Raw genomic sequence first — 23,116 nt, 5'->3', positions numbered from 1 at the left:
AATTAACACCCCCTACCCTAAATTGTGATGGCTAGTCAACTTGACAGGATGGGAGCAAACCTCTGGTCACATCTGTGAGTCTCCAGATTGGGTTTGCCATCTATGGGCTGGGCTCCTGGACTGACTAGAAAGGGAGCCACATTCACCTCTCTGCTTCCTGACTGCAGGTGCACTATGACCAGCCAGCTGCGTCATGATGCTGCCACCATGCCATATCTGCTACGATGGACAGTGACTCCTCAAACTGTCAGCCAAAGTAAAACCTCCCCTTAAGATTGTTTTCAGGCATTTCATCACATCAGTGAGAATAGTACTTTACACAAAAAACAGTACAATAAGGAGGCTGTCTAGAAATGCAAGACAGAGCTTAATAAAAATAAGTTTTATTGATTATGTATAATTTTAGCTATACTAACATATATTATAAACTTTTAAGAATTAGTATTAAATGACTTTATATATTTTACCAAGAATAATCTAAGTCAGTTGTGGTACCATGTTTGTTGAAAATTATAAATTCAAATTCTCCCTAGTCATTATACATGTAAATGTAGGGAACTGGGAAGTCCTCTCTGAGTGCACACCTTAGACCTGGGCTTCCTTATGCAGAAACACCACTTCTTCCCAGCAGCACTCCCCTTAGCAGACCGCTCTCCAGGCATCTGCACACATGGCTCTACCTTCTTATCCACAACGCTGTCTCTGCTCTTCCCTTTGGAACTAGAAAGGCAGACATAGCAGTGAAGAGCTGTTCTGTTCTGGACTCTGTATTTTGGGCTTTTTGTTTTTGCTGGAAACCCTGATTTACAACAAACACTCAGGTACCTAGGCAAATGTTTATCACAAGACATAAGTGGCACGTTGCTTGAGCAGGGCTCTGGCAGATCACAGAAACAGACTGCTGCTGGGAACAGACGTCCGCTGCGTGCTCCAGCTGAGGAGCAGGAGGGGGTCATTCGAACTTCTCATCTCCTTCCTCCACGTCCTTCAGACTGAGCACTTCCAGAGACCCCTTGCCTTTGGTTTCCTTCTTTATTAGCTCATCAATTTCTCTGAAGCAGCCTGGGTCGATGAGGCATACCTGCAGTGATTAACACAGCTGGTTTCCAAGGGCAGCTGGCTAACAGCATGGAGTAAGCGCAGTTGTAATGCCCAGGGCGGGGCGATGGCTGTGTGCCAGGTCTGCTCACACGGTGGAGGCCAGGGCAGCAGGCTGGGTCTGGAGTTTGGCCTTTGGGAAAGGCACTCCGCCCTGTTTGAGGACTCAGTCACCTGGTTGGTGCTGCAGCTCAGTGAGAGCCAGCGCTGCCTAGCACTAAGACCCTGGGTTCAATCCCTATTCAAGACATATCCAGATCCCCCAGCTGCTTTATACATATGGGGCCCTCCAGGCTGAAATCAAACATTAGAATTTTACACGTGAGGGACAGTCACTTCCACCTGTGAAACAGAGTTAGATGCTGACTGTGTCACAGGCTGTCTCTCTCCGAGGGAGCCACCTGTGACTCAGCAGCAAAGCCTCTCACCACTGATGCTTAAAATATGTTCTGGGATACAGAAAGCTGGTAACTTCTAGCCTCAAGTTTACTGTGCAGGTGCGGATGACCTTGAACTCAAGATCCTCCTGCCTCTACTTCTGGAGTGCTAGGATGCTCCGCTTTTATTATTAGTTGCCTCAAAATAGAAGACCCAGTATAAAGTACTTAAAAGAAAGCGAACATGGCTAATGTAATTCTATTATGAATTTGACTACAAAGCAAGTAAGAAAATCTTGTGACTGCTTAACTGCAGTGTCCTCCTACTTATACCTTTGTTTGTCTCACCTACAACTTCTAAATAGTATTATATGGCTTAACTATGACATGTCCCCAACAGGCTCCTGTGTTCAAAGTTTTATCCCCAGCTGGTGGTGCTATTTTGCCCAGCCTGGGACCTTTAGGAGGTGAGGTCTGCGTGGAGGAAGTGATCTCAGGGGCCTGTCTCTGCAGGGGCACACCTGGTCTCCAGTTCCCCCATGCCCTCTCCTTCCTCTTCTGCCCAATTGAGGCCAAGCAGTCATGGACTGAATCCTCTCAGACTGAGCCAAAAATAAACCTTTCATCTGTTCTCTCAAGTAGTTGGGCTTGGGTCATAGCTATGCAAAAGTAATAAATACAGTGTTTAGGATCAGAAAATAAGCTAGTCTGGTAGAATGAAGCCAAGAACGTGGTAAGGTTATAACCCTGGGGGCTAGGCTGCCGCTCGCTCCCCGCCTCCATCATTTTACCATCTCCAGCTGCTGGCTGTAGTCCTCGCTCTCCACCACCTTCACCAGCGGTTTCAGCTTCTCCTTCAGCTTCTTTCCCTCATTGACTGGCAGGATGAAGCGCAAGCGCATGTGGGCTCGCTCTATCTTTATCTTCTCTTTCAGCTGCTTTATCACCTCCAGAGCCTGTCGGGACATAATGTGGAGTGCTTGTCAGTCATCTTTGTGCTGCACTAACTCATGCCCACAGGGACAAACCAGTCTCCCCACTGCTGCATCTTGCCAATCGCTTCATGGCTAAGACACAAAGCAATCCTAGAAAAACCTAGAAGAAGATGTGAAATGAAAATAAAATAATTCTTCACTGTGGAAGAAAGCACTGTCAAAAGCTGGGAATGTAGTTTAGTGGTAAAGCATTTCCCTGGCATGCATGAGGGCCTGGGCTCCGCCCTCAGCACTATAAACCGTTGAGAAAACGTGGGGCGTGGTGATTACATTTGCAAACACATGTGAACTTCTCTAGAACAGACAAAATGTCTTCCCAGCTCTGTTGGAAAATTTCAGAGATTTCTGTCAAGAGATTTCTAAGCCCACTCTAAGCTGTGTGTGTACCTAGAGGACCTGAGCCACATCTGAGTTGTATTAATTCTACAACAGTGTGAGACCAGAGACATGTTCCGTGGGAAACTGGACCAGAGCATCCCACAAGCCACCTAGAAGGAGCTTCCCCACTTTGTGTGCACCTCTGCCTGAGGAACTGTCATTGGGTGACGCACGCTTTTAATCCCAGCACTTGGGAGGCAGAGGCAGGTGGATCCCTGTGAGTTCAAGGCCAGCCTGGTCTACAAAGCGAGTCCAGGACAGCCAAGGCTACATACACAGAGAAACCTTGTCTCGGAAAAAAAAAGTGACTTGACTTTCTGGGACAGGGCCTCAGCCTCCCAAGTGCTTGAAATACAGGCATTCAGCAGCACTTCCGGCCTGAGAGGGCGGAGTTGTCTGAAATATGTCATCAATAGGAATAGTCAAGAGTTCACGTGACTCAAAATCCAGGTTTTGTCTTTAAAAGGTTTTGGTTGGACAGGGAATGAGAGTTCTGTGTACATTTGTGTTTCATCACAAAAAAGAGGCAGGGCTAAGGCTGTGGCTCAGCTGGTAGAGTGCTTGCCCGGTGTGCAGAAAGCCCTGGTCCCACCTCCAGCACAACAGCCAGGCTTAGAAGCATATGCTTCCGACCCGAGAGCAGGAGGCAGGAGCGTCAGACGTTTCCATGGCCACACGCTCTGATGATGTCACCGCCGAGCACCCACCTGCTGCTTAGTGCTCTTGTTGGGCTTCACGGAATAGTGGATGTCCTTCATAGCCCTCTCGATGAGGATGACGGTGTAGGGCCTCTTGGTTTCCGGGTTGACACACTTGTCTGCAACAATGGTTGCAATATCCCTAAACATCTGCTCCAGCTGCGTGTGCCGTTCTTTATCCGACACTTGAACCTCTCCTTTAGTCAAAATCTAAGTGGCAGAGCATACAGAAAGTGCCCGTCAGTTTTAGTTAACTTCTTTACTATACAGATCTAGTAAGCAGGGGGGAAATGCAGTTGGGTAACTGCGGCTGCTAACGCAGAACCACGTGCTGCCTAAAAGGAGTCCCACGGTCAGGCTTCCTGAGGGCCAGGCAGAGAAAGCCCACTTAGAGCAGCAGCTCTCAGCCTGTGGGCCGAGAGCCCTCTGGGGGCCGCGTATCAGATATTTACCTTACGGGTCATAACAGTAGCAAAAGTACAGTTATGCAGTAGCTACGAAAATAATTCTATGGTTGGGGGTCACCACAACATGAGGACCTGTATTAAAGAATTAGGAAGGTTGGGTATAGCTATAGCGCATGCCTTGCAGGCTACTAAAGTTACTGGGTTGAAGTCTCAGAACCGCCACCACCACAAAACAAAACCAAAAAACCACAGGCAGGTGCGGTGACACACGCCTTTAATCCCAGCACTCAGGAGTCAGAGACAGGTGGGTCTCAATGACGTTGAGGCCAGCCTGGTCTATAAAGCAAATTGCAGGCCAGCCAGAGCTATACAGTAAGATTTTGCTTTAAAAAAAATCATCTGGGGTTGGGGTGGAATGGGGAATAACGGTAAGGTAAATGAGGCAGGTGATTTGTTAGAAAAGTTAATTTCTAAAGTTTGATTAAAAAAAAAAAATATCCACATGCTGGATATGGCAGCACCCTTTGTCTCCAAAAACAAATCTAGGAGTTTGTCCTATTCCAGGATTGGTACTCTACTCATTGTTAAGATGGAGAACCAGAGCCAGGTGGTGGTGGCGCATGCTGTTAATCCCAGCACCCAGGAGGCAGAGGCAGGTGGATCTCTCTCAATGAGGCTAGCCTGGTCTACAGAGCAAGTTCTCGGAAAGCCAGAGCTACAGAGAACAGAGAACTCCTGTCCCCCCCCCCCAAACAAAACAAGCTGGGCATGGTGGCGGATCTCTGTGAGTTCGAGGCCAGCCTGGTCTACAGAGCAGGTCTATGACAGCCAAGGCTACACAGAGGAACCCTGTCTCTAAAAAAACAAAAAAACCTCAAAAACCAAACCTAAAAAAAGCCAACAGCAACAAAACAAAGATGGCAAATCAGGCAGTCATGTGGCTCCTAAGGACGTGCTGAAGGATGGGTCCAGTGTTAAGGCCTTAAAGAAGTGTGCAACTTTCAATGCCTCAAGTTGGCAGAATATTTACTGCTTCCCCAGCCTTACCTAAAACGGACAGAAATACTCTGGGAACCATCAACAGAGTTACAGAAAAGCCACTGAAGACTGAGAAAACAACGACTCTCGCTGTGAAAAAGTTCGTAGAGGAAAATGCTCAGGCACAGAGCCCTGCTCCTGCTTCCGAGGATGCCTGGCCAGGAACACAAAGTTCTTTCCCGTCAACCCTCTACATCTGTTCAGTTTCAACCTGCTTAAAGAGGACCAGACTCCCGATCTCCCCGTGAGTGGGGGAAGGCTCAGGATCCAGAACAGAGGGAGGACTTGACAAGCTCCTGCACCTGTGCCCCCTCTCCTGTGAAGATGCTCTTTGCACCACAGGAATCTACTTCCCAGCAGCGTCCTCCCAACATACCCTCCACCTTGGATCTTGAATGACTGGTATTTCTTGGAATAAAAACAGCATTAAAAAAAAAATCTCAAGTTTGTGTTAAAGTGACACTGGAGGGATGGAGAGAGGGCACAGTGGTAAAGAGTGCTCTGGGGTGGGGGTGGGCGGGAGCAAATCCCATGTCATTGTTTTATGTAAGGAACCTTAAGGTGGCAGAGCTACTGGTACTAAAAGCCTTCCATCCTGGACTACCTGTCCCTAGATGACAGTAGTGAAGACACTATGCACTAGGGTAAAGGCAGGGATTCTGAGGTCTGTGTGACAGCTGCTTTACTAATTTCAGTATTTGTAGATTAGCTTCTTGATTTTTGTTCCAGGAAAATGACCATAGTTAAGTTTCTTTGCTTTGTGATAGTATTGGGAGTCCTGGGTTCCTGTCTTTTTGTTTTGTTTTGTTTTGTTTTTTCCAGGCAGGGTTTCTCTGTGTAGCCTTGGCTGTCCTGGACTCGCTTTGTAGACCAGGCTGGCCTCGAACTCACAGCGATCCGCCTGTCTCTCTGGGTTCCTGTCTTAATCATCCATCTTATATTGGCTGTGGGTGAGGCGGCATGATGCTGCTGGACTTCCACGCCAACACAGCTGCCCAAAGAGTTTGATGTCAGCTAGGGCTACACAGTGAGAGCATGTGTCAAAAAGAAAAATTATCAAACACACCATACAGACCTCCCAAATCTTACAACAACATAAACTGGGGGGGGGGGGGGGCGAATGCTAAAACAACAAACAAGAACTCATCAAGAACAACCGTGGTCCTGATGTTGCCGATGATCATGAGACTATGTATGGCTGTAGCTGGCGGAACCTACCTGTTTGCAGATCTCCGTCTGGTCGTCTGTTCCGAATGCACTGATGAGGTCTTCCTTCTTGGCAACCTGACCTTTGGAAACATTTACAAACACTGAGTGGGTCTGCAGAACTTCATCAAGGTCTTTTTCCCTTGAAAGGGCAGGAGAGAAAGTCCTGTATGAATCCACTGGTCAGTTGGAAATCCACTCATTTAAATACAAGATGGCAACGAGATAAATGGCAAGGGCTGAAAGCTAGGCGTGGTGTGTGCCATCCACAATCCCAGCATTCAGGAGGCAGAGACAGGGAAAGTGGGAGTTCAAGGCCAGCCTGACATATAGAACTATATAGTGTGTTCTGCGCTATCTGAAACAATCTCAAACTCAGGACCGTATCTGTTCTCTCCCACTTCATCAGGGAAGGAAAACAGGACACGTCATTGTTTTATGTGGGGAAACCCAGGGTGTGGTGGGGAGTGGCGCTGAAGGCTTCCATCCAGGAATGTCTGTCCCTAGGTGGCAGTAGTTTAGACACTATGCACTTTGGTAAAACTGGGGATTCTGAGAGGTGTGTGTGACATCTGCTCTACTCAGTATTTGTAGGATTAGCTTCCTGATTTTCATTCCAGGAAAATGACCATAGTAAGTTTCTTTTCTTTGTGATAGTATTTGGAGTCTCGGGTTCCTAACTTAATCATCAATCCAAGAAGCCCAGCGACAAGGTCTCTCTCTCTCACACACACTATTTCGAAGCTTGCCTGGAATTCGCAGCAATCCTTCTGCCTCAGCGTCCTGAGTGCTGGGATTACCAGGCCGAGCTATGACAATTTCTATTAGGCAAGTTTTTATGACACCAACAAAATCCCAAACCAGGCCTGAAAGGTATCCATGGCTCTCATAGGCCGGGCTTAGGGAGGCCAGGCCTCGGGGTCGGGTCGGGGGCCGGTCCGATAGGCTCCGGGCACAGGGTTACTCACACGCCACTTCGCCAGCCGACGACCTTGTTTTTATAGCAGGCGATTTCGAAGCGCTTCCCTGCCCGTTTCATCCGCACCACGGCCACATTGGTCAGTCGGATCTGGTTGGTAGGGGTGAAGATCGACATGGTGGCTGCTCACAGACCTCGAGCTCGCAGGGGTTCCAAGTGTTCGGCTGAAACGACCCCGCGGCGCGCGGACCCTTAACGCCCAAAAAGTGCGCGACTCTTCCTGGACCTACTCACGAGTAGCAGCCACTGCGCACTAAAACTGCCCTACTGCGCCTGCGTCAGGCGGTTCACGAGCCCCCGGCCAGGAAAAGAGAGCAACCACGCCTGCGCGGTGTGGCTTTTAACGCCATCTATGTCCGCCCTACAAGGAAGGCGGTCGGCGATGATGTCATTTACATGCGCCAGTAATTCCTATAGGCTCGTGAGTAGAGTTTGATGTCCAAGTAAGTGGAAACACCGGGTGCTAGTTGAGTTTGCAGAGTTAAGACACTGCACTCATTCTAGCTTGTTTTGTTTTGTTTTTCGAGACAGGGTTTCTCTGTGTAGCCTTGGCTGTCCTGGGTTCGCTTTGTAGACCAGGCTGGCCTCGAATTCACAGCGATCCACCTGCCTCTGCCTCCTGAGTGCTGGGATCAAAGGCGTTCTCCACCACGCCCGACTTCATTCTAATTTTTAAGGAGAATTTTAGAAGGGAAAAAAGTGCAATGAGCTTCCGTCATGTTGTTCTATAATTATCAACCTCCATCTATTCTTATTTTGTCCTCCCTCTTTTTATTATATTATTTTACAGCAAATTACCAGGTATGATGGCTATCGCTTTGTAATCTCAGAATTCTTTAAGAACAGTCAGGATACCAAGAGTTCAAGGCCATTCTCGCCAACACAGTGAGTTCGAGGCCAGCCTGGGCTACTTGAGACCTGTTTCGTTATCATCCTCCTCAAAGCAATCACGGTCTTATCCTTAAATACTTTAGTATACACCCCTAGCAGACACTCGTCTGACCATCAGTCCACGTTCTACTTCTCCAATCTAAACAATGGCTGTTACAGTCACTTGTTGCAGTTAAGATGCAAATGAACCGACACATAACACACCTACACTGCAGACTATGGTCATCATCAGTTTTTGTTTTGTTTTGTTCTTGAAACAAAAGTTTCACTATGTAGCTAAGACTGGCCACTAACTCATGAGCAACCCTTCTGCCTCAGTCTCAAATATTGGGATTAGAAGCATGCGCTAGTACGCCTAGATGTCCTGGGTGGTTTTTGTTTTTAATTTCTTTCTTTCTTTCTTTCTTTTTAAATCCCAGCACTCGGGAGGCAGAGGCAGGCGGATCATTGTGAGTTCGAGGCCAGCCTGGTCTACAAACCAAGTCCAGGGTAGCTAAGGCTACACAGAGGAACTCTGTCTCGAAAAACAAAAACAAAGCAAAACAAAACAAATCTATTGGCTCGGCGTAGTGGCCTATGCACCCGGGAAGCAGAGGCAGACTAATCGCTTTGTTTGAAGCCTCCCTCTGCCTCCAGAGTGCTAGGATTAACAGTCTACACCATCAAGCCAGGTTTTCATTCATTTCTTGATAATACTTTCCTCTGTCCCGCTCTTTGCCCTCTGAGCCAATCCAAATAGAGCCCGAAGCACGCTCGGTTTTGCATCTCCTGCTCCTGACCGAGCTTCCCACAAGCCCGCCCCTTTCCACTCTGAGCCAATCCGAGAAGTACAGGAAGTTTTCTAGCATCTTTCCCAGGTTACGATTGAGGCTTCCCCCTTGATCCCGCCCCATTTTTCATATGAACCAATCAGAGAGGATCTTGGAGCTTACGCTAGCGCCGTCTTTCTGCTGGGCCCGCCTCTGTCCTCTGTGGCCAATGCGGGCGGGCTTGCCGGCAGCATGGCTTCCCTGGTTCTGTAAACGCGACCCTCCGTATCGTAGTCCCGCGCTCTCCGCGTTTCCTGGCGACCTGCGGGCCTCGGGCTCCGCAGAGGATGGGTGAGGCCGGGCTGGCCAGGGGCAGGGGCGGGCAGGAGGAAACTGCTTCCCTCCCCACGGAAGGGCCATAGGTTGTACTTGGTGTTTTCCTTTTTTTCCCCCCTCCGTCGTTTTATTATATTTTTGCTTGTTTTTCTTTTTAAAGGGCTTTGTTTTGTATCCCAGGGTGATTCAGAGCTTATTGTGTAGCTGAGGAGAGTTTGGGCCTCGCCATATAGCTCAGGAATGGAACTCACTTGCGTAGCAACCGCCTTGACACTCAGTATATAGCCGAGGCTCACCTGGAACTCACTACCCAGGCGGATTAGGAAATTGCTATGTACCCTAAACGGGCCTGGAACTTGTCATGGTAGCTCAGGCCAGGCTCAAAATAAAACGTTCTTCCTGCCTGTTAGCAAGAGGCAGTCACTCCGGCGAGCAGAGAGGACCATTCTGTGCTCTTGACTTGGTTTTTGCCTTTCTGAGACTAAGGGATATGTTTTGAAGGAAACTGGCCTAGCCTCAGGAAAAAAAAAAGTTTGGCTCCCTACTTCCAAATGTTTTGATACTCCTCGGTCTATTGAACAGCACCTAAACTTTAGGTTTCAAGTCCTTTGACATTTCTTTCAGCTTCAGTGTTAAGGCAAACCTGATTTAAAAAAAAAAAAAAAAAAAAAAAAAAAAAAAAAAGGCCTGGTGTGGGCTGGAGAGATGGTTCAGTGGTTTTCAGTGGTTAAGAACACTTGTACCAGGCTGGAGAGATGGCTCAGGGGTTAAGTGCACTGACCACTCTTCCAAAGGTCTCGAGTTCAATTCCCAGCAACCACATGGTGGCTCACCACCATTTATAACGAGATCTGGTGCCCTCTTCTGGTGTACATAAACCAAACCAAACCAAACCAAACCCACTTTCACCCACAACCACCTTTAACTGCAGCCTCAAGGGATCCAGTGCCTCTGGCCTCCAAGGGTCGTTGCATATATGTACATGTGCACATACACACATCCTACATGTAACTAAAAGCAATAAAGAGAAACCCTTTTTAAAAAGGCAGGGGGCTTGCATGGCAGCACGTGCCTTTAATCGCAGCACTTGGGAAGCAGAGGCAGGTGGCCAGCCTGGTCTTCATAATGAGTTCTGGGACAGCCAGAGCAACAGAGACAGTCTTCTCTGTCTCTCAGAGAGAGGGGGTGGGGGACAGGTATGGTGCTGTTTGGATACTGAGGTAGGAGAGTTGTAAGTTTTTGAGGGTGGCCTGGTATCCAAAACAAGACTTTGTTTTAGCCAAAACAAAAACCAAAAAAACCCAGCCATCTCATTTTCTGAGGTTGCCGAATATGAAGTGTGCTGTCCTTAAATCACTCTTTGTTGTTTTAGTTTTGTTTGCTTCTCTTTAGAAAGGACCTCGTTTCGTGTCCCAGATTGACTCAGAACCCCCTGTGTAGCTCAGCAGAGTTTGGGCCTCGCCCTGTAGCTCAGGTCTGGAATTCACCTTGCATAGCACTGCGGCAGCCATACCATGGGCATCTTTGCGTGCGGCTGCCGGCGCTGCCACATCTGTGTGTTTTAAACTCAGGCCCTCCTCTGGACGTGTGGGACTTCTCCTCGCCTTTGCTGTCGCTATGGATGAACAGGTTCTACATCTATCTGGGCTGTGCTCTGGGAGTGACCCTCTGGGTCTGTGTCCAGATCATCATCAAGAAACAGGTAATTGGGGTAGTTTTCTCTCTCTACCTCTCCCCTTAAAATTTCATTTTTTAACTAGCTGCATATGTGAGTGCAGTGCCTGGAGAGGCCAGAAGAGGGCATTGGATCTTTCATTTAGTTTTTATTTTTTAATTTAATTTATTTCTTATTTTTAAAAAAGGTTTATTTATTTATTATTATGTACACAGTGCTCTGCCTGCATGTACACCTACATGTCAGAAGAGGGCACTATATCACATCATTGATGGTTGTGAGCCACTATGCGGATGCTAGGAATTGAACTCAGGACCATTGGAAGACCAGTCAGTGCTCTTAACCTCCGAGCCATCTCTCCAGCCTGCACTGGATCTTTGAGTGTAGGGGTTTATACAACTGTAGCTCCTAGCCCAGTTCCTCTGCTCAGTCCTGCTGACCAGACACAGTGCGCGATTGGTCTGTGCTACCATCCCAGAGTACCTCTGCTTATAACTGGATATGGGTGCTGGGGACCAACAGGAGTCCTCTGCAAAAGGAGAGCCATCTCTCTGCCACCTAATCTAATTTTTTGAGACAGAGTCTCTCGTTTAACCTGGAGTTTGCTCACTGGGCCACAGTGGCTGGCCAGTGAACCAGTAATCTTCTTTTCTTTCTTTCTTTTTTTTTTTTTTCCCTTTCCCAGCACTGGGATTACAGGTATGTGTCAGCATTCCCAGTTTATTTGGGTACTGGGGTTTGAACTCAGGTCCTCTGCCATGGACCACCCTAGTCGGGTCTAGGGGCCCCTGGGACGAGGGTCCTCGAAAACTTGGTGGGCAAGGGTTTGGTGGTGACAAACAGAGACAAATACAGAGGCAGTTTGAATCTGAGTATATTTTGCAGGCAAGCAGTCTAGATTATTATACACGTTTCGAAACGGAGTGCACTGTGGTTACATTTTCCATGGAGTGGATTCAAAGGGGTCAGTGAAGCAATCAGGCATATAGAATACACAGGACAAAGTACATAGCAATAACATCATTGTTTCTAAGACATTAACTTGGCACAGGCAGATATTACATTCTTGGGTTGAACCCTGGACCGGAGACAGTCCTTAGTAAAATTAACTTTTTGCTGTTAGTCAACGCCTGACACCTTTTTCCCATTGATGACTACCCATCCGTCCCCTCCCTCACACACTCCTGTATAGGGGAGAGGTGGACGAGGTGTAGTAGCCAATCCATAGGGTCCTCTATATCTAGGAGGGCACCAAAGATTGCCCTTTGATACATATGCCACGCCATATAGAGTTTTGTATTATAGGACTTAAAATTCCGCTTTTACTTTCACTCTTGTCCGAGTTACTTTTTCCTTGAATGGGTTCTGCCTTTGGTAAAGACCCTTCATTTAATTGAGGGGATTTTTAAACCGCCTCCTTTTGCCGTAATTAATTGAAAAAGTTCTCCATTGTTTTCTCCTCCCTCTTCTTCTTCTTCTTCTTCTTCTTCTTCTTCTTCTTCTTCTTCTTCTTCTTCTTCTTCTTCTTCTTCATTATTTACCTTTATTTTACATGCATTGGTGTTTTGCCTGCATGTATGTCTATGTGAGAGTGGCAGATCTTGGAGTTACAGAAGCCTTAGGTCCGTGGAACAGCAATGTCACGCGGACTCTACTGGAGGTGGCATGGCAGTCCTCGTGCGGCAAGCACTGTGCTGATTGATCACTATCCCCTCCCATCTTTCTAATTAATTTATGTCTGTGAGTCTTTTGCCTACATGTAGGTCTGTGCCCTCCGAGGTCAGAAGAGGGCATCAGGTCTCTTGGAATTGGAGTTATAGATGCTTGTACACCGCCATGGGGGTTCTGGGAACCGAACTTGGGTCCTCTGCAGGAGCGACCAGTGCTTGAAGCCATCTCTCCAGGTCCCACTTCATCGTTTTCAATGGGGTAGTATTTAGGTATCATTTTACAGAGACTTTATAGTACAGGTTTTTCAAAGGTTTCATAAGACTTCAGAAAAGCTAAAAAGGAACTTTTAGGGCTTTTTTCATTGAGTGTGTGAGTATGTGTGCGCACGCATGTCTGTAAGTGTGTGTGTGTGTTGGGGGGACAACACAACCTGGAGGAGTTGCTTCCGTCCTTCCATCATGTAGGTTCCAGAGATTGCGCCCCCAGGCGTGAGGCTTGGCCGCAGGGGCCTCTGCCCACTTCCCCATCTAGGTCGTGAGATAGAGCTCTGTTATGTAGCCCTGGCTGACCTGCTGCACACCTAGAGGCAGCTAGCCTTAAACTTGGGGCGGTCCTCCTGTTTCCGCCTCCCAAGTGCTGAGATTACGAGCAAGCATCTCCATGCCCAATGCTCAGGGCATTAAATTACATTTTTGTTTGTCTAGATTTTTTTTTTAATGCCTTCATTTTTACCCTTAAGATTTAAGAGACTAGGACTAGAGAGATGGCTCAGAGGTTAAGAGCACTGACTGCTCTTCCAGAGGTCCTGAGTTCAATTCCCAGCAACCACATGGTGGCTCACACCCATCTATAATGAGATCTGGTGCCCTCTTCTGGCCTGCAAGTGTATGTACAGGCAGAGAAGTGTATACATAATAAATAAATAAATAAATCTTAAAAAAAAAAATTCAAAGAGACTATGTTATAGTGGACTAAGAAACGAGAGGATTTTTACAGTGGAATTTTAACCTACAAAGAGGAAAAACAGCCAGGTGTGGTGGTGCATGCCTTTCATCCCAGCACTCAGGAGGCAGAGGCAGGTGGATCTCTGTGAGTTTGAGGTCGGTCTGGTCTACAGAGTGAATTCAACAACAGCTAGGGCTATGTAGAGAGACCCTGTATCAAAACAAACGGCTGGAGAGGTGGCTCAGAGATTAAGAGCACTGGCTGCTCTTCCAGAGGTCCTGAGTTCAGTTCCCAGCAACTACATGGTGGCTCGTAACCACCTATAATGAGATCTGTGCCCTCATCTGGCGGGCAGGTATACATGCAGGCAGAGCACTGTATACATAATAATAAATAAATCTTAAAAAAAAAAAACAAACCCAAACAAACAAAAAATGTGTACACTCATGTGGCATCCTCTGTAACAGCTGTTTTCATCAGAGCCACTGTGGCTGTTTGCAGGAGACCTCCTGGGATCAGGCTTGGTGACTTTTGCAGCCCCCCTCCTCCCAGGAGGAGAGGTGTCTAGCTTCCCCTAACCTCATTTCTCTTGGCCAGTCATCTGTGATTCTGTTCTAATTGCCCGTAACCTCGAGCTCTTGGAAGGGGCTAGAGTCTACAGAGTGCGGGTGGTCACCTGAGCAGAGCACTCCATCTCTGCAGCTGGCTGGGGCTTTGCGGTGGTGCAGCTGCTTTGACGTTACCCAGGCTGGACTCTGGTAGAATGGTTTGTTGTCAGAGCCCTCTAAGGAGGGGTGGACAGCGTGGACATCTCCCGAAGGAAGGAGGTCCTGCAGCTGTGTGGGTCCATCTGTCCCGGATCCAGTCTTCCATACATGCCAAGGATAGGCTATGGCTTTCCTCTCAGGGAACGGGCACCATGCCATCTGCAAAAGGTGGGTGCTGCCTTTTAAGGACCCACTTAGACCAAGAGGATGAGTTGAGGGGTACACCCCGAAAGGTGAAGAGAGCCACACGCAGGGTCAGAATCTGTGCTACTTTTCATACGTTCCGAAATGAGGGAAGGGTTGAGTCTTTTTTGTTTTGTTTTGTTTTGTTTTTGAGACAAGGTTTCTCTGTGTAACTCTGGCTGCCCTGGAACTCTGTGGACCAGGCTGGCCTCGAACTCACCTGCCTCAGAGACTGAGTCTTGATGGATTCTCTTCTATTATTGTCTGTCTTCAAGGTCACTCGCTCCCAGGAGAAAAGTGTCCCAGGCACTCTGGACAGCGCCCTCCCACTTAAGAAGAAGCAGACACATGTGTGTGGAGTGAAGATTTTCTATGGATCACAGACAGGTACTGCCAAGGTGAGTGAGCTTTGTACCGTGCCTTTCCTTTGGTTTTCCAGCATTTGAAGAACATTCCAGAAGCCCTCCTTTAGCAGTGAGTTTCATCGGTCCCTCCACCCTTCTCTCTTTGTTCCTTTCTGGAATGGTGGCTGGCACCCTGCTGTCGGGCCCAGTGTTGTAGTTCCATCATCTGCGTCCTCCATTGGGGCTTTCAGGCACTGCTGCATGCTGGGCGGGGAAGGGTGGATCTGAGCTGCCACAGGTAGGGCCTGCAGGATCCTGGTCCAGCGGGCCTCTCTCAGGATCCTAGTGCTCTCTCAGTTCTCACAGTGAAACAGTGTGTGTGTGTGTGTGTGTGTGTTTCTAAGGGAGCGGGAAGGGGTTTCCAGGGTAGGTGCATATCATTGTCTGGGGCTGAAATGCTGGGGCTCCTTTATTGGCATGGAAAGGAACTCCAGGTGCTAGGCTAAGTGGCTACAGAGGCAGTGGTCCTGAGACCACATTCCCCAGGGCATACGGGCACAGAACAGGGAGGAAGCCATCCTTACTCCTGCCTGTCTCGAGATTGAGATTTTCAGGGTTTGAACACGTCTTGACCTCACTCCAGCTCTATGCTGCTTTCCCTGGTGGCACATTGTGTGCAGGACACAGTGTCTGTGGGTTCTGCTCATGAAGGGCCCTGAGGCCCATGTCTGCCTCTGGAGCTGGAGAATGGAGATTCTGCTGTGGGGATAGGAGGTGGACTTAAGGCCCATCCAACCATGTGACATTGTGACATGACATTGTAATCTTACATGTGAGAACCTCACCATTGAGGTAGGAAAAGTTGCAAACACTTTGGTGACAAAGTAAGTTTCATTTTTTATTTAAAAAAAAAATTTTTTTTTTTTGGTTGTTGGGTTTATGGCTTCCTTGGGTTGCCTGTGGCTTTTGGCTGTTGGTTGGATGTGCTAGCCACTAGTGGAAAGTGAGTTGTGGCGATGGTGTCAGAGATGGGCCACTTCTCTGGCAAGTTCACACATCTACTTAATGCGTTCAGTGGATTAAAGGCAGGGAAAGTAGACCTTAAAGTGGATTCCAACTGGAGCCGGGTGGACCAGCCCACTGCTGTCTCTCCTTGGGCCCACATGTTCCTTGCTTCCCAGGAATGAGGCTCACAACTGTTGAGTGCTTTCTAAGAAAAGACTGAGTAAGGCTGCCGTGAAAATGAATCATTAAAAAAGCAAACACAATAGAACAAAAACCCAAGGCCTTTTATTGTGTGTGCTGCTAAAGAGGGTTCTCCCGCCCTCTTGTGGATGTTACCCAGAATAGCTGTTTTGTTTGAGACAGTCTCCTGTGGCCTGCTTGGAATAATACTTTTATCATTATTGCTTCATTTTAAAGACTACTTATTTGCTTAGTGTGTGTGTGATCATGTATTCAGGCATACGTGTGGAGGCCAGAGGACAACTTGCAGAATTCAGTTCTCTCCCTCCATGTGGGTCCAGGAGGGGTGTGTTAAACTGAGGGCATCAGACGGCAGTTAGTGCCTTTACCCACTGAGCCATGCTGCGTGGGTGTTTCGCCTGCATATATGTCTGTTGCACGCCCGGTGCCCTTGGAGGTCAGAGGAGGGTGTCGGGTCACCTAGGACTGGAGTTACACATGGATGTGAGCCTTCATGGGTGCTGGATTTGAACCTAGGTCCTCTGGAAGAGCAGTCGGTACTCTTAACTGCTGAGCTATCTCTCCAGCCTCTCATTATTACTTTGTCAATGGGGGCAGAATTGGCTGTGGCCGTGGAGAGATGGCCCTGCAGTTAAGAGCATGTGCTGCTCCTGCAGAGGACCCAGGCGCCACTCCCACTCTCTTTTCATACACACGTGTACTGACCTCTATGTAGAGTGAGCACACAGCCTTGGCCCCAGCCTGTGCGCTCTCACTCATCTGAGTTGCCTTCTTCCACGGTGCTCACCACCGCCTGACACGCTCTACTGACTTCTTTCTGTCCACCAAGCCAGAAGCTTCTCCAGGAGCGGGCTGTGTCTGTCTCGTTTACGCATGTGTAGTGTTGCCCAGAAGCGAGGCTGGCTGGATGCGAGTGCCCAGCCAGTGAAGTGGTTATCACTAACCCTTAGGGACCCCAGGCCCCACGTCGTGGGGCTGCAGAAAAGGGGAGGATGCTTTTCTCCAGTGTCAGAAGCTGCCTGGAAAGTTCAGCTTTGCTTAAGCAATCGGCTCATGAGCTTCGGGACAGCTGACAGTGTTACACGGGTGAAGGGTGACCGCCGCCTGGGCTCTGACATCTGTGTGCGTCTTCTAATAGTCAGTATAATACCTTGGGTTTCTGTTTCCTGCCTCCTGTTGTTGCTGTAGCTGACTCCAACCCGGAGTCTCCCTGGGTTCTGTCAAGCAAAACTTCTCCTCCAGGGCTTCCTCCCGTCTGTCAGCTAGCTTCTCATGCCCTCCCTCCCCCACCAGCTGTGTTTGTGTGCATGTGTGTGCACTAGCACACGTGCATGTGGTAGCCAGAGGACAGGCTCTATAGAGGGCACAGGTTCCTCGTGCTCATAGGCCAGCACTAGGGAGACAGGGAATGGCAGGCGGGCGGGGCTGGGGCGGGGCTGGGGCGGGTGTGGCTAACAGCTGGGGGCCTCTGTGCTGTCTGTAGGGCCTGGCCACTCCTGACCCCAGAATATTGTTGATCCCAGACTCTTCCTCCCTAGAGAGCCTTATCTTGAGCGTTATTTCACAATCAGCAGAACCCATCTTTATGGAAGAGGCCATAAGTGTTTTGAAAAGAGTTTCAGCATGGTCATGTCTTAAGCGCTTTGTTATACACACAGGATGGAGTTAATTATCATCAGGGAAGTTTTTTTTTTCCAAAATATTGCCATGCATAAATGAACTACCTGGGGTCGGAGTCTAGAAGTTTGAGCCAGCACCAGCTACTGCGTCATGTTGAGGTGAATTCCCTTCTTGTCTCACTTGTGTTGACACTCTGCCAGCCCTGGTGTTTGTAGACATCCTCCCCCCCCCCCCCGCCGCCACCCCCAAACCTTGGATGTTGTTCTTCATGTGCTGTCTTCCTTGTGTTTTTGAGACAGGGTCTCTCATCGGCTTGGGACTCTCCAAATAGGCTAGGCTGGCCAGCCAGTGAGACTCAGGGAGCAACCTGTCTCTGATTTTTGGACACTGGGATTATGACTACATAGTATCATGCCTGGTTTTAGCTGCTGCTGCTGCTTCTCCTGCTGCTGCTCCTGCTGCTTCTCCTGCTGCTTCTCCTGCTGCTTCTCCTTCTCCTTCTTCTTCTTCTTCTTCTTCTTAATTTAAACTTTATTTATATAGGTTTTTCAAGACAAGGTTTCTCTGTGTGGCCCTGGCTGTCCTGGACTTGCTTTGTAGACCAGGCTGGCCTTGAACTCAGAGATCCCTCTGCCTTCTAAATGCTGGGATTGCAAGATGTGCGCCAGTGCGCCCAGCCAACATTATTTATTTGTGTGTGTGTCTGTAGATCTACATGTGCCACAGTCTACAAGTGGAGGTCAGAAGATCAACTTGGATGCTTGTGATCGTTTTCCGCTTTGTTTGAGAATGGGTCTCTGTTGTTTAAGGCTATGCACTCCAGGCTGCTTAGCATCCTAGCATCTGGGGGTTCTCCCGTCTCTATGCCCACACTCTATGTAGGAGTGTGGGAATTCCAGTGTGTGCTGTTATGTCTGGCTTTACACGGATCCTCGGGATCTGAACTCAGGGCTCAGCCTCATGTGGCGTGCATGCGCTTTAGCCACTGAACTACCTCCCCGGTCTAGCTGCTCTTAAAAAAAAAAAAAAAAAAACCAAAACAAACCCTTTATTGTATTTACTTAGTGCATGTGTGTGCGTCAACTCATGTGTGTGTTCAGAGAACAACTTGTGGGAGTTGGTTTTACCCTTCCAGCATGCGAGTCCCAGGAATCCCTAGATCATCAAGGTTGGGGACAATGAGCTTCCTCACCAGCCCCCAGCGTCTCTGCTTCCATTCTCTTCATGATGTTTCTGTTTCTACGGAGGCACAGCACCAAAGCCGGTGTGGATTTAGTACAGTGCACTCCCATATAGACTCAGTGCCTCATCTCTGTACTGGGCTCAAGAACACGCTAAACATAATGGTAAAAATAAGAATGTTCATTGTGGGGCTGGCGAGATGGCTCAGAGGTTAAGAGCACTGACTGCTCTTCCAGAGGTCCTGAGTTCAATTCCCAGCAACCACACGGTGACTCACAACCATCTATAATGTGATCTGGTGCCCTCTGCTGGCCTGCAGGTGTACATGCAGGCAGAATACTGTATACATAATAATAAATAAATCTTCAAAAAGAAGAAAAGGATGTTCATGGTGATGACCTAGTAAGAATAAGAATGTTCCCTGTGATGACCTGAGGATAAAGTTGCTGGAGAAGCATCCGCCACAAGGGGCGCTGTGCTCCCTTGCCAGCTGTAGCAGCCTGCAGCCTGCTTTCCTTACTTGGCACTCTGAAGAGTTTATTATTTCCCCTCCTTTCAGGGATTTGCAGCGATTCTTGCCAAGGCAGTCACCTCTCTGGACCTGCCTGTAGCTGTTATTAATCTGAAGGAGTATGACCCCGACGACAGCCTGATTGGAGAGGTAGGTAGTTGTCATTTTTTTTTTTTTTTTCAGTGAAAACTCCCAAGTTGAAGCTGCAGAGGTGGCTCATCAATTAAGACCCTGTGTGGCTCTTGCGGAGGATCCATGTCTGGTTTTCAGCACCCACATCGGGTGGCTCCCAGCTGCCCATAACTCCAACTCCAGGGGATGGGACGCCCTCTTCTGGCCTCCTTGGACACTTGCACTCATGTGCACACCGCCCCCTGCCCCCAGGTGCACATGTACACAATTAAAATCCAAGTTAAATGACCATCTGCTCTGTGGGGTGAGTAGACTCTCCAGAATAAAGGAAATGTTCATGTTGAACCGTTTCACCTGGGAGCTTTTCCACTGTGACTCAGACACTGTTATTTGTGTTTTGGGTCAAAGTCCTGCCCTGTAGCCTGGCTTCACCTCAGACTCGCAGCAGTCCTACTGCCTTTGCCTCCTGAGTGCGCTGGGATTCCCATGTACCGCTGCGCTCAGCTCCAATGCCAGCATTCAGACGAGCAAACTTCACTCAGATAGTCGATACCCTGTAGATTACTATTTTTTTAAAGATTTATTATGCCTTTTTATTTTTGACTATCAGTATTTGCCTGCTTGTCTGTAAGTACACCATGCACGTGCCTGGAGCCCATGGAGGCCATCAGAGGGCGTAGTTCTATCCCCCGGAACTGGACTTAGAGCTGGTTCTGATCCACCACGTGGGTTCTGGGCATAGAACCTGGGTCCTGTAAAAGCAGCAGGCGCTCGTAAGCACTGAGTCATCTCTCCAGCAGGTGCTCTTAACCACTCAGTCCTTGCCTTGGGTGTTCTCAGAACTATTTCTATTTCTATATCCTTCTGACGCAAATGCTGTCTTATTTAGATCACTAATAAACATGTGTGCGTCTTCCTGGTTGCTACGTACACGGACGGCCGCCCTACAGAGAGTGCAGAGTGGTTTTGCAAGTGGTTAGAGGAAGCGGCTAATGATTTCCGCTTTGGCAAAACCTACCTGAAGGGTCTGAGGTATGCAGTGTTCGGCCTGGGAGACTCTGCCTACCGGAGCTACTTCAACAAGGTGGGTGTGTGGTGAGTTATAGGACTAGGACTTTTTTTAACTAAAGGACAGACAGACAGGCAGACAAGGTCTCATACACATTATGTGTGTGACAACTGACCTATAGACTTTGCTGTTTAATAACTGTTGTTATTATCTAATTTTTATTTTATGTGTGTGTGTTTTGCCTGCATGGATGTGTGTGTACCACTTGTGTGCCTGGCCTCTGCAGAGGTCCGAAGAAGGTGTTGGATATCTTGGAACCAGAGTGACAGACTTGTGAGCTGCCATGTGGGTGCTGGGTATTGAATGTGGGTCCTTTGGAAGAACAGCCAGTTCTCTTAAGTGCTTTCCAGCCCCAATAGTAATAGATTGTTACATTGAGATTGTTCCTTTATGGTGCTGGTCATGGAACCTAGGGCCTTGGGCATGCTAAACAAGCACCCTGCTGCTGAGCCACGCCCCAGCCCCTCACTGGGGATTTTAAGCAGGGGCTCTACCACTGAGCCACACCCCAGCCCCTCACTGGGGGATTCTAGGCAGGTGCTCTACCACTGAGCCACACCCCAGCCCCTCACTGGGGGATTCTAGGCAGGTGCTCTATCACTGAGCCACACCCCAGCCCCTCACTGGGGGATTCTAGGCAGGTGCTCTACCACTGAGCCACACCCCAGCCTCTCACTGGGGGATTCTAGGCAAGTGCTCTACCACTGAGTTACACCCCAGTCCCTCACTAGGGGATTCTAGGCCGTTGCTCTGCCGCTGAGCCACACCCCAGCCCCTCACTGGGGGATCCTAGACAGGTGCTCTACCACTGAGCCACACACCCAGCCCCTCACTGGGGATTTTAAGCAGGGGCTCTACCACAGAGCCATACCCCAGCCCCTCAGTGGGGGATTCTAGGCAGGTGCTCTGCCGCTGAGACACACCCCCAGCCCCTCACTGGGGGATTCTAGGCAGGTGTTTTGCCACTCAGCTCCATGCCCAGCCAGGATGGTCTTGAACTTCTGAGCCTCCTGCCTTCATCTCAGAGTTCCAAGAATGCAGATGTGTGTGCCACTGCACCTGCTTTATGCAGTGCTGAGGACTGAGCCCTGGGTCTCTGTCATTGAGTTATATCTCCAACCTTTTGATTTTGGGACAAAGTCTCCTAAGTTGCCCAGGCTGGCCTTGAACTTAGTATGCAGTCTAGGGAAGCCTTGGACCTGAGCTCTTCTCATCTCTAGCTCCTGAGTAGGTAGGCTGACAGGCTTGGGCCACCAGCTTGGCCCTTGAAGATTGTGATTTGGACCCATGCTGTGCTCCTCAGAAGCTCCCGAGCAGTGGCCCTGAGTCTCTGCAGTGCAGCCTTGGAGCCTGTTACAGAGGACGGATCGATGTTTAGTTGTGTATTGTTGGGCTGTGGTTTTTCTTTCAGTCTCTCTCCCTCTCTCTCCTTCCTGAAGGTCAGCACAAATGTTGATAAATGGCTCTGGATGCTCGGTGCCCAGCGGATGATGACCCGAGGGGTGGGCGACTTCAACGCAGCTCAGAGCAAACATGGCAGCATCGAGGCCGACTTCACATCCTGGAAGACCAAATTCATCTCCCGGCTGCAGGCCCTGCAGAGAGGGGAGAAAAAGGCCTGCAGCAAAGACTGCAAGAGAGGGAAATGCGAATCAGCGCAGCCCGGCCCAGGAGAGAGGCAGCCTCACCTGCAAGGTGGATTGCAGCCTAGGGATGCTGAGGTATGTGCTTACACATGCATATGCACACACATACACACACACACACACACACACACGGGGGGGGGGGGGGAGAGCTAGATGTTCATCCCCTCCCTCCCCTTCCTTCTGCCTACCCTCCCTTCTCCATCCTCCCTCCCCTTCCTCCTCCCTCTTCCCACCTCCTTCCTGCTTTTCCCCTTCTTGCTTCTCTTCCTCCCCTGCTGCCCTCTCTCTCTGTTCCTTCTCTTCTTCTTACCCCACCCTGCCCCGCCCCCTGCCCCGCCCCGCCCCCGTCCTCCATCCTTCTTTCCGTTTTCCTTTTCTGAGTCTCCCTTTCTCCTTTGTTCGACAGGGTCTGGCAGGGTAGCCCAGGCTGGCCTGGAACTCATTACGTAGCTGAAGCTAGCCTCAGTTTCCAAGCACTGAGCCCTGACACTCATTCTCATCCCTTTCACTGCTGCATTGCTGAATCAGGTCAAGAAATGGATGCTAAGGGGCTGGAGAGATGGCTCAGTGGTTAAGAGCACTGTCTGCTCTTCCAGAGGACCTGAGTTCAATTCCCAGCACCCACATGGTGGCTCACAACCATCTATAATGTGATCTGAGGCCCTCTTCTGGCCTGCAGATGTAAATGCAGGTAGAATACTCATACATAAAAATAAATAAATAAATAAATAAAAATTTTTTTTTTTTTTTGATTTTCAGACAGGGTTTCTCTATGTATCCTTGGCTGTCTTAGACTCGCTTTGTAGACCAGGCTGACCTCGAACTCACAGTGATCCACCTGCCTCTGCCTCCCGAGTGCTGGGATTAAAGGAGTGCGCCACCACCGCCCGGCTAAATAAATCTTTTTTTTAAAGAAAGAAAGAAATGACAGCTGAGACGTTCATCTCAGGCTGAATGTTATCTCCCCGGGTCCCACCCTCCCTGACCCCAATGGCTGTTGCTCACTGTTGCTG

General features: G+C 49.0%; 2 protein-coding genes across 2 annotated transcripts in view; one reads left to right on the top strand and one right to left on the bottom strand.

The window, feature by feature from the left end:
• Positions 1–367: 367 nt before the first annotated feature.
• Sbds (SBDS ribosome maturation factor) lies at positions 368–7,429 on the bottom strand. The gene is made up of 5 exons (XM_051161379.1): positions 7,166–7,429; positions 6,210–6,339; positions 3,556–3,756; positions 2,267–2,431; positions 368–1,081 (listed from the first exon to the last, which is right to left on the bottom strand). The coding sequence occupies exons 1-5, from the start codon at positions 7,291–7,293 to the stop codon at positions 953–955; spliced, it is 753 nt and encodes a 250-aa protein (XP_051017336.1). The 5' UTR covers positions 7,294–7,429; the 3' UTR covers positions 368–952.
• A 1,659-nt stretch (positions 7,430–9,088) lies between these two features.
• The window catches only part of LOC127202676 (S-adenosyl-L-methionine-dependent tRNA 4-demethylwyosine synthase TYW1), a 75,559-nt gene continuing 61,531 nt past the window's right edge, over positions 9,089–23,116 (top strand). The window contains exons 1-6 of the mRNA XM_051161382.1: positions 9,089–9,167; positions 10,724–10,854; positions 14,669–14,791; positions 19,305–19,406; positions 20,278–20,472; positions 21,897–22,178. Of these exons, the coding sequence (XP_051017339.1) occupies positions 9,164–9,167; positions 10,724–10,854; positions 14,669–14,791; positions 19,305–19,406; positions 20,278–20,472; positions 21,897–22,178 (837 nt within the window). The 5' untranslated portion in view covers positions 9,089–9,163. The remainder of the gene's footprint in view (positions 9,168–10,723; positions 10,855–14,668; positions 14,792–19,304; positions 19,407–20,277; positions 20,473–21,896; positions 22,179–23,116) is intronic.

Source organism: Acomys russatus, chromosome 19 (genome assembly GCF_903995435.1).
Source record: "Acomys russatus chromosome 19, mAcoRus1.1, whole genome shotgun sequence".
In the NCBI taxonomy this organism is placed as follows: domain Eukaryota; kingdom Metazoa; phylum Chordata; class Mammalia; order Rodentia; family Muridae; genus Acomys; species Acomys russatus.
This window is presented reverse-complemented; position numbering and strand designations above follow the sequence as displayed.